This window comes from Brienomyrus brachyistius, unplaced genomic scaffold (assembly GCF_023856365.1).
Source record: "Brienomyrus brachyistius isolate T26 unplaced genomic scaffold, BBRACH_0.4 scaffold117, whole genome shotgun sequence".
Lineage (NCBI taxonomy): Eukaryota > Metazoa > Chordata > Actinopteri > Osteoglossiformes > Mormyridae > Brienomyrus > Brienomyrus brachyistius.
This window is the reverse complement of record NW_026042392.1, coordinates 306,235-319,754: the sequence shown is the minus strand read 5'-3', so window position 1 is coordinate 319,754 and position 13,520 is coordinate 306,235. Positions and strand designations below refer to the sequence as shown.

The following is a 13,520-nucleotide window of genomic DNA, read 5'->3' as shown; positions in this document are numbered from 1 at the left end:
GATGTTTAAGCTTTAGATGGCTATACATGCCTGTAAGCATGCTGAGGTAGTGTCCTGGGCTCTGTTAGAACCCTGCGTGGCCCTGGAGCTCCCACACATACGTCCAAGGCCCCCCTACACATGCAATTTGGCGACCCAGACATGGTATGGCTCTGCTTGTTCCTGTTACCCTGGTTTCTTGGGGGGGGGGGGGGGGGGTGCTACTTATCCTCACGTTTTGGGCCCGGGTACGCACCATGGGCGGTGCTGCGGGGGGAGTGATGATGGTGGCTGGGGGCAGGCCTCCGGGGTAGGGCGTGAAGGTGTGCTGGTGGGTGTGCTGGTGCTGGTGCGTGTGCTGGTGCTGGTGGAACTCAGCACGCAGGAGGGAGGGGGCCGGCGGAGCCCCGCTGCGATCCGAAGACTGAACCAGGAAGCGGCTGTTCAGCTCTTGCCGCAGAAGGTTGTGCTCTGGAGAGGAAGGAAGGGGTGTGGCTTAGTAGGAGGAACCACATGCCCCTCACAAAAGGGGTTCATTGTGGTGTGTAGTCATGCACCAATCAACCATCAGTCACCAGCAGCAGAGAATTCTGGGAGTCACCCCTGCTGGACTCACGCTGACCCTTCTTCGTACTTTGAGTACGTGGGTGGTTGGGAGGATTTGCTTACCGGGATAGCCTGCACCAGGGTGGTGTCCCACGATGCCATTGGTCGGTAGAGTCGGAGGCGGTGGCAATGGGGTAGGGCTCGCGAACATGGCCGGGTGCCGGTGGGCGGGGCTTGGCAGGGAGTAGCCTGGGAGACTGGAGATGGCGAGGGGCGGACCTGCAGAGGGGGAGGCGCGGCTCACCGCGTGGTGGGATGAGGGGGCGTGGTGCCGGGAGGGGCCAATGCCTGCAGAGCTGCCGCTGCTGCTGTGGGGGTGTGGGAGAGAAGGGGTGGGGGGAGGCACTTAAATCGTCAACAGGCAGCAGAAGAGAGCGAAAACAGGTGTCACAGGGTCATGGAGGTCAGGGGGCAGGATGTGGAGACACTCACCTGACACTGTGTGGACTGTCGTACTGCAAAGACGAGCGTGACGGGTGGTTGGGTACAGGAAGGGCGTGCCGCTGAGAAGGCGGGACCCGCTGCCCTGGCTGAGGCTGCGACTGGGCCTTCACGAGAGGGGGCGTGGCTGCCGATGCAGTCACCTCCTTCTTGATTGGCCGTGGAGGCGGCGAAGGCACGCGAGTGCTGGGGGGCGGAGCGGCGGCCGCTGCGGGGGCCGGCGAGCCGGTAGGTGGGGAGGCGGGGGTGGGACTGGCGATGGGGGGGGCCGAACGGCACCTCGCTGCTCTGCTCCTGGCTGCGCTGGAGGCCCGATACCTGGGCGGAGCTGCAGGTCTTGGAGTCGCGGCTTTCATTCGCGGTCAGGCCTGCGCACCACAACACACGCCGATATCAAACAGCGGCAGAGGCGATTGTTACGGCTGTTACGGCACACTTTGATTTCATAAATAATATTGGTACTTTACTGATCCCCGTTCTATTTATGCCTCCCTCTGTAGAAGACAGCAAGCTGGCTGTGAAGGGCATCCACCCATAGCAGCATCCAGGGAACTGGGGGTCAAGGGTCATGGTAAAGGAGCCACAGACATGCCGAGACTGGGCTCAAACCGGCGACCTTCCGACAGGCACAGTGGCTAAGCCCACATCGCCCCAGTGGTGAAGGGCTGCTAGTCAGGTGATGTCCCGCCCACAGGGACAGCCAATCCAAGCGAGTCTAAGGAGCTTTCCGAAGCTCCCAGTCAAGGTGAACCCTCTAACGGTTTTTTGCAAAGCGCGAGAAGCAGAATGATCGTACAGAATGGCGAGGCTCACCGACCTCAGCCCATGGGCCACAGCCTTCCTGCAACGACGAGGTCCTGTCGGACATTAACAGGCCCGACAAGCCACTGGATCCTCAAATACCTTTAAAAAACAAAAAAAGCACCCCTACCCGTTTAATCGCGCTCTGGGACTTTGGAGACCCCTACTTAATCAGGAACGGGTTTCACACAGACGCACGCTCAGCTCACACTGAGCTCTCCTGTGATTCCTCCGTAATTTCACCACAGTCTGCTGAGAGCCAGCGTCCCCCAATGAGACCTAATAAAAGACCCACCCCCATGTCACCCCCACCCCTACCAGAGCTCAAGCTGCTGGGCAGAATGAACAGGCATCGGTGGGCGCTGTTCCGGAAACATCCCTCCTAGGCATGTCAGCAAAGGGGATGCAGCATGCATTGCTTCAAACCGCAACGCCAGTGCTACCGTAGCAACATGGCACATGGCCAGTGCCCGAAGCACTGCGAGTACTACAGGGAAATCACAGTTGTTACTGGCAGGAGCTGGCTGAGGGTGTGGCGGCAGGCCGTGGTGCATGCTGGGAGGGAGGGCTCTCCGGACATCAGTGACAGAAGGCCCCCTCCTGCCCATGATGGCCGCTTCATCATGGCACACAGGCTCCCATCCGCCCCCAGGCCGTCGCTCCATCTCACCCCTTCCCCCAAAGTGACAGTGGCTCTGGGCGAGTGCCGGAACGGCCGGTTTCACCTGTCGTAGGAGTTCTGACTTAAATGAGGAGGCGCACTTGTGGGAGATCGCTGGGTTGATGCTTGCTTTGGGGGAAGACCAGCCACACTCACAGACCATCATCTCCGAAAAGAGGACCAGGTCGACCACCGCGGTGGAGACGCCTATGCGATCCGAGGGACTTACTGACCTAAGGCTAAACTTACCACATAGGGCTGGACGATAAGACTTCAAATCAATATAAAAAATTTTACCTCGATTACGATTTTTTTTTTTTTTTAAACACACGACCTTCATAGTTCTCCTCACAGGCCTTTAAATGCGCTGAACTATTAAAGCTGTGACGCTTTTTCCTAATAAAGGAGTGCATCACTTTGATTTATAAATAATTTAAGGAAATACACATAGACTATTTATGGCTATGTAGAGAATATTTCGAAAAGCTGAAATCTAAGCACATACCGGTCAAAATGAAAACATCTTCTGAAAAAGGACACATTTAACTTGAAATAAATGTATCTGAGGGTTCGAGTCTCCGCCTGGGTTACATGTGTGTGGAGTTTGCATGTTCTCCCCATGTCGTCGTGGGGTTTCCTCCGGGTAAACATGCTGAGTTGCTAAATTGCCCATAGGAGTGAATGGTGTGTGAGTGTGCCCTGCGATGGGCTGCCCCCCCCATCCTGGGTTGTTCCCTGCCTCGTGCCCATTGCTTCCGGGATAGGCTCCGGACCCCCCGCGACCCAGTAGGATAAGCGGTTTGGAAAATGGATGGATGGATGTATCTGATAAAGTGTTTAAGTTCGATCAAGTAATCGAACAAACTGGTGGTGTTACCTTCAGTCACTGAAATCGTTTTCATGCAGAGTTTACATGTGGCTTCTGTTTGCTTGGCGTCAGCTTTACAGCAGCCAGAATGTGTCCGAATGAGGGACATTCTCTTTCCGCACAAGCTGCTTGGGGTGAGGTCGCTTCATTGGCTCGGTGTTGGTACTCGAGTCACTCATGCCAGCTTTGCTTTGAGTGAACGCCGATTAACGTTAAGTTGGACACAACATAATATTGTTTTAAGTTTATGAATGTACACAATCGGGGAACAGATTTGACCGACATGAAAAATAAGTGGGTTATAGGTTCTAAATATCTGTTTCAATACACTTTTGGTTAACTGCCCAGCCATAGTGTCACATGATGCGTGTGTGTGGGGTGGGGGCTGTTCTGCAATTCGCTCCAAATCAACAAAATAAGGCTTGATCTCCCGCTGGAAAGCCAGATCAACCATGGATCATCAATGCTGACAAATCCCAAAGTGAACCTGCAGACATCACGATCTCCACAAACCAAACGTGGCCCACACGTGTCGAAAAAGCTCACGGCTGCCCCCCCCCTCAGAGTCTGCGATCACGGGGAGGAGACCAATACGTTCAAAAGAAACAACCTATTAAGTCAGGCTTCAAACACCATCTGCTGCTAAGCTTCCTAAGCCTCCTGGCACGGTTCCGAGCTGCTAGCATCTGCGCTAACCATATCGTGCCACTTGGACGGCATGCACAAAGGCTCAAAATTAATCGGTAACACTGGGCTGCAAATCCTATTGGAGATTAAACGCCCCCGCAGGCAACTTGCCGCACACTCCGCCGCTGACTGACAAATGCTTGCACACCCCCGGCACAGGCCACAGGCAAAGCCTATGGGAAAAACACCACCTCCCCCTCACATCGCTCTGCTCGCCTACAGACACCCCGCACCTTGCCCGTGCACTCATACGGCTGCCTAGTGAGCAACCTCACTTCTCTGGCAGACATCAAAATCCAAGAACCAATCAGGATGAGTCCTTGTGTCACGTGATGAGGTTAACACAGGTGATGCATTAACACAGACTGCTACTGCAAAGCAAAGTGCCTTCGCTACACGACCCGCTGTTTGAAAATGGGAATGAAGCACAAGATGGGGGGGGTGAAGCAATGTGAACCACAAGCAAAGAGCCCAGATTTGCTGATCACTGTTCCCCCCCGGCCACCTCTGTCCCGCTTTTCTGCTCTTAATTGGAAAACAAACACTCAGATGGGAGACAAAGCATAATTAGTGTCCCCGTAACAGATCAGCATAAAAAGGCCGGTAAATATTTACAGAGAGGAATATGGGTTTGTCTGACGAGCGCAGGCACTGAACACGCATGATTAAGATTCCAGCACCTGCTGAGACTTGGCTCACATTCGCAGATTTATTATAAATTTTTAATTTTTCATTTAACACAAACAGCTTCAAAAAACTTCTAATTCAGCCGTACGCATCCAGCTAAGAACGGCAAGCGCTTGCTCATCGATGTCCTACTCTCTCGCAAACCGTCGGTGTGCACGTTGAGTCAACCTGGACCTCAAAGGTCTGCAGGTTCGAACCCTGGCAGTGTGCGTCTTAAATAGCGACATAAAAAAAAATTGTGTATTTCACGTCTCCCCGCGAGAGTGATTATCCCCTAGAACCACCGGATTTTGCAAGAGTCCAGCACTGTGCACACTCACTGAGCGCAATGTAATAAAAGCAAAGCAGAAATGTAGCTTTTTCGCTGCACACAGCCCAGACAGACGTTTCAGCGCCACGGGGTTTAACCTCACCTCTGCTGACCGTGGGGGAGAAGAGCTTCTCTGATCCGACATCGGAGGCCTGGAAACGAGACGAGAGATGGGAGGTTAGCGGCACGAGGTTGAAAGGAAGCTCGCCGATCGGCCGGCGTATGCAGACGACTCATCTTCCGCAGATCGTACCATTTCCGAGGAGACACATCTTAGATCAACGCAGTTCACTGCCCCATCTCACTTTTCATACATGGAAGAGGATTCATATTCCAGAACACTTATACCCCCCCAAACTAGAGCCAAGGGGCCATTTCCTGTATCGATCTTGCCATCTAGAAGACACAAAGCCATTCGTACAACCAAAACAGCGAGCTATTTATGTATATGTCATGTAGGTCAGGGACCGGATCAGGTGACTTCTGTTGGACCGTCCCAAACCAAACAGTACCCTGCTCACTTCTGCCAACACCACCAGTCTTGTTCCTGTTTTCGGTTTTGCCAGTCCAACATACACACGGGAAACTCCACATAGGACCCTGGCTGCAGTATCAGAGAGATCCACCAGAGGGCAGTGTCGCACCATCCACGGCAGGGCACTGAGACATCAGCTGGCGGAATTCAGCAGGGAAGACAAAAACAGACCATCTCCTCAAGTAGCCGACCCCCCCCGAATGGCACAACTGGCAGCTCTCCTCTACATCCTTAGGGATGGCTGAACGCTCTCTGGGGATTCAGACTCGCAGGGGTGGGATTGAGACAGGAAAAAAAAAAAAAAAGCTTTCGCTGAGAGCTACACACTTGTCAACCGCAGCGCTAAAAAAATAAAAAACATGTGGCCGAGACGGCCTTTTCCTCCAGCGGCCTCCAGTGAGCAGAATCCTAATTTTAAAGGCCTTTTGAGGGGAGCCTAATGCTCTGCTACTCGCCAAAAGCTGGACCGGACTCTTCCGGAGCGAGCAGCCCCATCGGAGTCGCTCTGCAGACCGAGAGGCATTTCATACGCAGCAAAACCCGAGAAGCCCTCAGGCCCAATTTGCCGAATTGGGGACTGTGGGAAACGCTGCGTCCTCAGACAGTCGGGTGTCCGGCCTTGGCTGCCCGCTATCAGTTACCTTCCGCCACATCCTGTGTGGGTTTCGCCGCTGACAAAGATGAGTGGCTGGGGGAGGCCAGGGGGGGCGGGGTTTACACCGGGTGCTACAGGCCACAGATTCATGTCACTGGGAGCTGTATAAACTGGGGTTTAGAAAATAACTGTCAGTTGATGATCGTTCAAAAAAAATAATGGGAAGAGAGAGAGAATGCCTTGCACTGAAAGACGAGTTATTATTTCAGGGACAAAAACAGCACCGCGAATTATGCAAACTCTGGAAAATCCCAGACTAAACATTGCTAAAGTTTCCCCTGGATCTTGAATGCATTACTGGATCCTGACAAACTACCACAGAACAAAAGTCCTGCATGTTGGCACAAAACACACACAGGCGCCGCGTATCGATTTCTCTGCTTCTCTGTGCCTTTCTGAAAACACGGGTGCGTTCCCTCCTGTTCTCTTCCCCCCAGTCCCTCCCATTACTCTGCAGTGACTCCCTTGGATGAAACCGTCCTTGTTGACAGAGGGTTGAAGGGTTCAAATCCCAGGGAATTGCTGTTAGACCCTTAACTGACATGCCGAGTAACACCTCAACAGAACAGGACAGCCGCTATGCACTGATGAGTGAACAAATGATGACGCATTTCAATGCACGCATGCACACACGCACACACACACACACACACACAGCTAGCTTTGGTCTCCCAGTCTGCACCCCTTGGGGTATGATGACTTCTGACCTTTGTGACAAAGGGGTAGAGGAGTGAAACAGGAAAAAAAGCAAAAAAAAAAAAACACCAAAAGGCAACGGGTTTCCAGACAGGAAGTGGGCAAACGCTAACATTTAAAAAGGGCGGAAACTCTAGCTGTGCTGGGACTGGATGCCCTTGGACAGAACCGCCGGAAACCCGATCTTTGGGGACGTCGGGTAATTGAGTGCGAGGCCTGGGGGTTTGCGCCTGCCCCACAGGAGGGCCATCGAAGGCTCGCAGCTTTCCGCCCGCACTCCGCTCATTAGGCACGCTTTTACGAGTCAGTTTTCTTTAAAACCACAGGGAAAAGCGGATAAAAAGGCAAGAGGCCAGCCACAGCAAGGTCGCCGGGCTCGTTTGGGCCTGCTCCTCAGTGCTGTGGAATGTCCCGTCCCACACACACACACACACACAGAGGTTTGTAATTATATCTTTGTGGGGACTCTCCATTCATTTCTATGCGGAAAACTCTAATCCCAACATGACGACCTTAACCCCTACCCAGCCCTAACCTGACCCATAAGTAATCATACTAAATTCAAGACTTTAGGAATTTTTACTTTTTTGATTGCTTTCATAGAGCAGGGAACTGAAAAATGGTCCCTACAACATCAAAACAAACTGGTTTTTATTATATCGCGAGGAACATTTGGTCCCCACAATGTAATATAAACATAATCCACACACAGACAGACCACAACACCCAAATACAACAGCATACCACCTTGCGTTTGCCTACTAGAGTTTCAACTATGAAAAGAGCTTACACCCACTGAAATAGATAACGGGAACAGATGGCCAAATCACAGGCCTTTCAAGCGTAATTAAAATCAAATTCTCCGCAAAAGACGACTACAGCGATTTCTGTACTTTACCTAAACTGCCTCATGCCTCAGTGTTAATCGTCACCCTGACCTTGCGGTGTTATTTATGGAAGATATCGAGCGGTTAAGGATTTCGTGCCGGTCAATAGCGATCATGTTTCAATTAACCTCCTCCCGCAGATACTCCGGGTCCGTCTCAGCGGTTCAGCTTAAACCACAGTTAACTTATTTCTGTCGTCTTTTCTTACTCGGCAGGCGACTGAGCTACTTCAGGCACAGAGACCATAGCGGCTCACGCAGAAGCTACCGGAAGGACGACGCCTTCATGCTGGTGTGAAACTTTGAAATGTTTACTTTGAACGGTAAGTCAAAAAATGGTACTAAGAACAGGGCAGAATGAATGTGGGTGTTTGGAATGCGGGCGGCCGATGGGCAGGAGTGTCAGTATCGTTCGAAAAGCTGATCTGACAGCTTAGGCATTTCTCAATAAGCATATTTGACGGTACTTGGGTTCTCGCGTACCCACTGTGTGTCATCTTCCACTGCCGAAGACCAGTTTCAATACTCAAGAACAGAATTACACAGGATGGAAAAAACCTCCTGCCCCGCCCCAAATATCAAGGATACATTGGTCACATCCTCGCCAAACTAGACTAATCCCATGATTCATTGCGCCCCACGTTCATTCCTGCAAGGCAAGACTGGTCTAGCGAAGACCCCAAATACGATCTTCGAGTTCTTGATATTGAGAAACACCCCTTGATCACTAAAGCCACTTTCTCAATCCGACACTCAGTGACACCCAGTCGGTCCATATTTTTGCTCCTTCCCAGCTCAGTGCCAGACAGTTAACATTTTTGCTCCCTTTGAGCTCCCATGGATTGTCTGGGGGGTCCCAGAGGACCGGTTTGTGAAACACTGCTCTAAGCCACACTGAAACTCAGGGTGATGGTGGTTTGAATGGTGACCACCATCAAAGGCTGAAGCTCCAGTGGGACAGTCCAGGCATGAAATATCCACCTCGGGCTACAGCAACTGCTCTTGTCCCTCCTCTCCTACCATCGAAAACCCCTTTCAACCAACAGGAGGAAAGTGGACTGTCACAAATCAAGGAGACGAAAAAGCCCCAAGGCAGGAGAGGGCGGAAGGCCTCACAAATAAAGGCCATAAAACCCATCGGAGACCACAAGGCACAAAAGAAGGTCACATGACCAGCCTCTAGCCATCCAGGCAGGTGGTAAAACAACAAGGTAAAAGCAGTGGAAATTGAAACCAAAACGTTTAGCGAGACTTCCGGAGAATGAGAAGGTAAGTAAAACTCAATCATTTTCTGAACAAGTGACTTTCCTTCTCCTACACATAAACACATGGGGTCATCAAGGTGGGTTGGCAATCGGAACGCACCACACGCTGAAGCCCACCTCCATACGACGGTCCTGGGGGGGGCAGGATCCTTCAGCTTGCCGATGTGCTGCCTGTTCAAACAGATCACGCCTTCACCCGTCTACAGAAGCCCGGCGTCGGGCGCAAGCAGCCACTATCTCCACATTAAAGATTAACGAGTGAGTTAATGCAACTGCCTTTTCGCATGACGCTGCGTTCATTATTCATGCGGGGAGGACAAAACGAAAAAAACACTGGGCTGAATCTCAAGGAGGACATCTTAAAAGGCAGTGAAGTGGGGGCGGGGGGGTAGAGAAGGAACGAGATGCTTTCAGGAAGCCCCACGCCATATACTGGACTCTCCCAACTGGCTGAACATTGTAGGGATCCTAGTCCTGTCTGCTTTTGGAGATAGACGAGGGGGCATCCAGGCCAACAGGCCAAAGCCGGCTTCACGAGACCCGAAATGCCTCCCTGCGGCCTGTCAATCTCTGCAGTCTTGCTAAGATACTACAGGGGGCGCTGACTGGCCAGCATGAGGGTACGTCAGTGTAGAGGCTCCAGGGGAGAACATTCGGGGCTCTCTCCTGAACGAAGAGAACCCAGGTCCATGCCGGCACCTCCCTTAAAGACCTCTTCCCAGGTAACAGAGGTTAACACACGGATGGGAGACCGTTTTGATCCTCGTACACGGAAGCGCGTAGGTCGTTTCATGCAGCACAGGGGATCCCGGGCAGATGTAAACACGGGAGTGGAATGAGGGTTTGCTTGAGGGGGGGGGGGTAAGGAGATTTATCACACAGAGCCTAGAGGCTCCCCTCAGTCACTGACCCGGAAAATCTCTCATTTAAAAGAGAAACCCCCTGCATCCAAGGTCTCTCCTGCTTTTACATTCCTGTGTAAAACCGTTTATTATTCCCCAGTATGAATTTCTGGTTTTCAGCAGTAAAATCTCAACACTTAAACAGTGAAAACAGGCATTTAATGAGGTCTTGATTCCGCGCGCGTTCCCGCCGTGAGCGAAAACAGCTTCCGGTCGTACTGTTCTCCTGGAAATGCGGGCGACGGTGAGGCTCATCATAACAGAAGGACTGAGATGACCATTCAGCTCGTGTTTCCATACGAGTTTCATTACCGCATCCACCGAATCTCCATGCAGACGGACAGACGTGGAGTCGTATCAGAGATACGCTCCTACACCTGTGAGATCACTATGCTACGTGCCAACACACCACACTGCCCAAAGGGAGGGGGGGCTCTCACACTGAACAGAATCAAGACTTAACAATGACCCAGCATAATAAAAACTCCCATAAAACGCCCTTGTGTACTCTGTCTTGTAAGCACACCCTGGCCCAGCCATAAACAGGCAGAATACCCCACACACGCATCCGCACCTCCGCATTACACATTTATAAACACTCTTTAGCACGCAGGTGATCGAAACAGGCGTGGCGTAGCAATGGTCACCGACAAACGGGGCCCGATTGGTTACATCTGGCCGTCAGACCCTTTGATTGGCTTCTAAACAGAGCTTCCCGTCTTCCTCCCTTGAAACGTGACCAAACTGGGCCAATGCCACTGTGCTGGCCGCATGAGTGAGGCCGTCAGGCTGATTCAGTAGCCCCCCCAGTCAAAGACAGACAGACTGCACCCTGTTTTCAAACATGATGGATTCTGGTGGTGGTTTGTCAAGCCCAAGATCAACACTCTCTGTGCATCATAGAAACGGAAGAAAACATACTATGCAGGGATAACATCCTCTCACCCTTCAAAGCAATATGAACATGACTTAACAGATAGTGACCCCAGACAGATAAAGAGGAAAACTTTGGAAGCTGTCCAAGGTGCTCTGAGGTTCGTTGGACCAAAAAAAATCAAAAATCAGATAAAATAAGGAACACAAGGCATGATTCAATGCCGACCGCCCACACAAATCCCGTAGGATGCAGCACCTCAGAGGTCCAACGATCGGTTAGACTGGGGCTGATTTCTTAACAGCGCACCATCTCCCCCGCGCAGGTTATGCAGGACGTGGCCTGCCCCCGCTCCGCTATCGCCCCGGCAGCGCGATCAGCCCTGCAGATCGCAAACAAACGGTCCGGTCGCTTATCCGCTTTCCCGCAAAAGACCCTTCCCTTATCAAAATGCCTCGGGAGAAGAAAAAAAAAAAAGAATGAATAACTTTTCGAGATGTATGAAAGCGCTTTTTCGTGGACCCAATTCCACTGTTGCCTGGGCTGCGAGCAGAAGATTAGCATTCGGCCGAAGAGATAACGCAAACGACGAGAGGCGGAATGGCGGTAGGGCTGCGTGCAGTCGGGCTACGACCCGGTCAGGTGGGTGCTCAGAGTTTTCATGAATGACATTATTCTCCTGCACGGGGGCAGTGGAGGGTGACACAGGCCAGAAAGGAACAGAGCCGATTAAAGCTCAGGCACACTGAACCGCCACAGACCTACAAATGACCACAGCATCTCTTCTGCGCAGAACGAGAAATAATGACTCCGGATAGCACATTTACATACACAAGAAAATAGAAAGACTTAAATAACACATATGGAACGGGCAGGCTTCTCAATTGAGCCCTCCCCAACCCGATACTAATAAATTCAATTGCTCTTATAAGCAGAAATCAAATTAGTTTTTTCCCTCCCTTTTATGTGCATGAAAATGCTGGTTGCATACCCCACTACAATAACCCTGAGAGCCAGCCAGGAGCATGCTCAGTGTCCCGGCCCCATGCCAAGCTGGAGGGGCACACACTGATGTCAGCAAGCATCACTCAGTTGGGGGGGGGGAATCGGTGCGTGCTGGGATGCAGCCACGGAGTGGTAGGCACCCTGAGACCCGCGCCTACACTACTCTGGGGGGAGATAAATGAAGGGAGGACTTGTTCCAATTTACCATTAGTAAAACATGCATCATTTAACTGGTAAGCGGAAATAAGTTAAATGAAAGCATCATATATTGGCAAAACTTACAACCAGTTGACTAAATTCCGACATTGAAGGGAAAATGTTTAATATTATTAATGTATCTTAGGGAAAAAAATAGGTACCTAAAGATGGAAGCGGAATGTGATTGTCTGCTTACATTCTGACGCAAAGGCATTGGGACGTAGGTACAAAAATCAGCATACTTCTAAAAAACGACACCCAAGCTCTAGACGTAAAAGGATATACATAGAAATCTTATAGCATCCAACGCCGACTTCTGTATTAGCTTTGGTAAGAGGAGACGCTGAGCAGTAAAGCGGGCTGCTGTAGACGGACTGGGGGAATCGCTCATCCCCATTAAGCGAGATGCTGCAGCCTGGTTCCTCACGCGCGTGCCGCGTCCAGCCGATGTGGATGTAATTATAACAAACTGTCACGACCGCCGTGCAGTAGGTTTTTTTTTTGGTTTGTCAAAAGTAAATCATTACGATTAAAAAAAGATTAATTTGTGTGTTTTACTCGCAGTTTGAAATAATACAACAATGGTGCACGACGTAAACAAATAAGATTATAAGCTTACCTAAATCTACAAGCAGTGCTCCCCGGCGTACAACAAAAAGCATGCATATCCAATACCGAGGGGTAATGGCATGTTATACCTAGTTCTCGGAAAACACTTGCAGTTCAATCGCTTTCAAAACAAGTAACATTCCGGGAACAGTCCATTTCACCAACGTGCAGAAATAAAACTGCTTTCAAACGAAATCTACGTCCCGTAGTTTAATGTTTTTTCTGTTTTTGTTTGCTTGGTTGAAGCAATATCTCCGATCATTCAAAAGAAAGTCAGACACACGTCCCTTTGCTAGAAAAACAGGCAGATCGGCGCTGAATCCCTCCTGGCGCCCATTATAAGAAGAATCCGAACTACCCAGATGATCGGAAGACTGGAGGGGAGCGGGAACAAAAAGCGTGCGGTGATCCCGAAGCGTACCGTGCCTTCCAGACCTTTTTATTTATTTTTCAAGTTGTAAAATCCACAATTTCCCACAAGCGACGGCTCCAATAACCGGGAGTGGCATTGGCTAACGCGGCCGCGTCGCTCTCCTCGACAGCGCAGAAGAGCGATTCACTCCGAAGAGCCGGACAGACGGAGCTCGGAGCTGCCGGGGTGTGTTTTAGAGAAGGGGGGAGGAAAAAACCCCGACACGGAACCAGACCAAGCAAATCAACGCACGGAAAGCGCGATCTTTACTACATGTCAGTTCAACTTGATGTTAGATTCAACCCCCAAAGCCGCCGGTAAAGACCAGCGGCAGCGCCGTGAAACTGCATCGACGCAAAGGGAGCCGCTAATTGCGCAACAACGAAACATGAGCGGCTGCCTCGCGTCCGCCTTTTTTTAACACTCAAAGGCAACGCACCTTT

The 13,520-nt window shown here is 51.1% G+C and overlaps 1 protein-coding gene across 1 annotated transcript in view; it reads right to left on the bottom strand.

Annotated features, from left to right (window-relative positions):
* The window catches only part of LOC125727754 (autism susceptibility gene 2 protein-like), a 77,858-nt gene that overhangs the window by 5,845 nt on the left and 58,493 nt on the right, over positions 1–13,520 (bottom strand). The window contains 5 exon segments of the mRNA XM_049004658.1: positions 215–450; positions 649–893; positions 1,018–1,292; positions 1,294–1,394; positions 5,144–5,192. Of these exon segments, the coding sequence (XP_048860615.1) occupies positions 215–450; positions 649–893; positions 1,018–1,292; positions 1,294–1,394; positions 5,144–5,192 (906 nt within the window).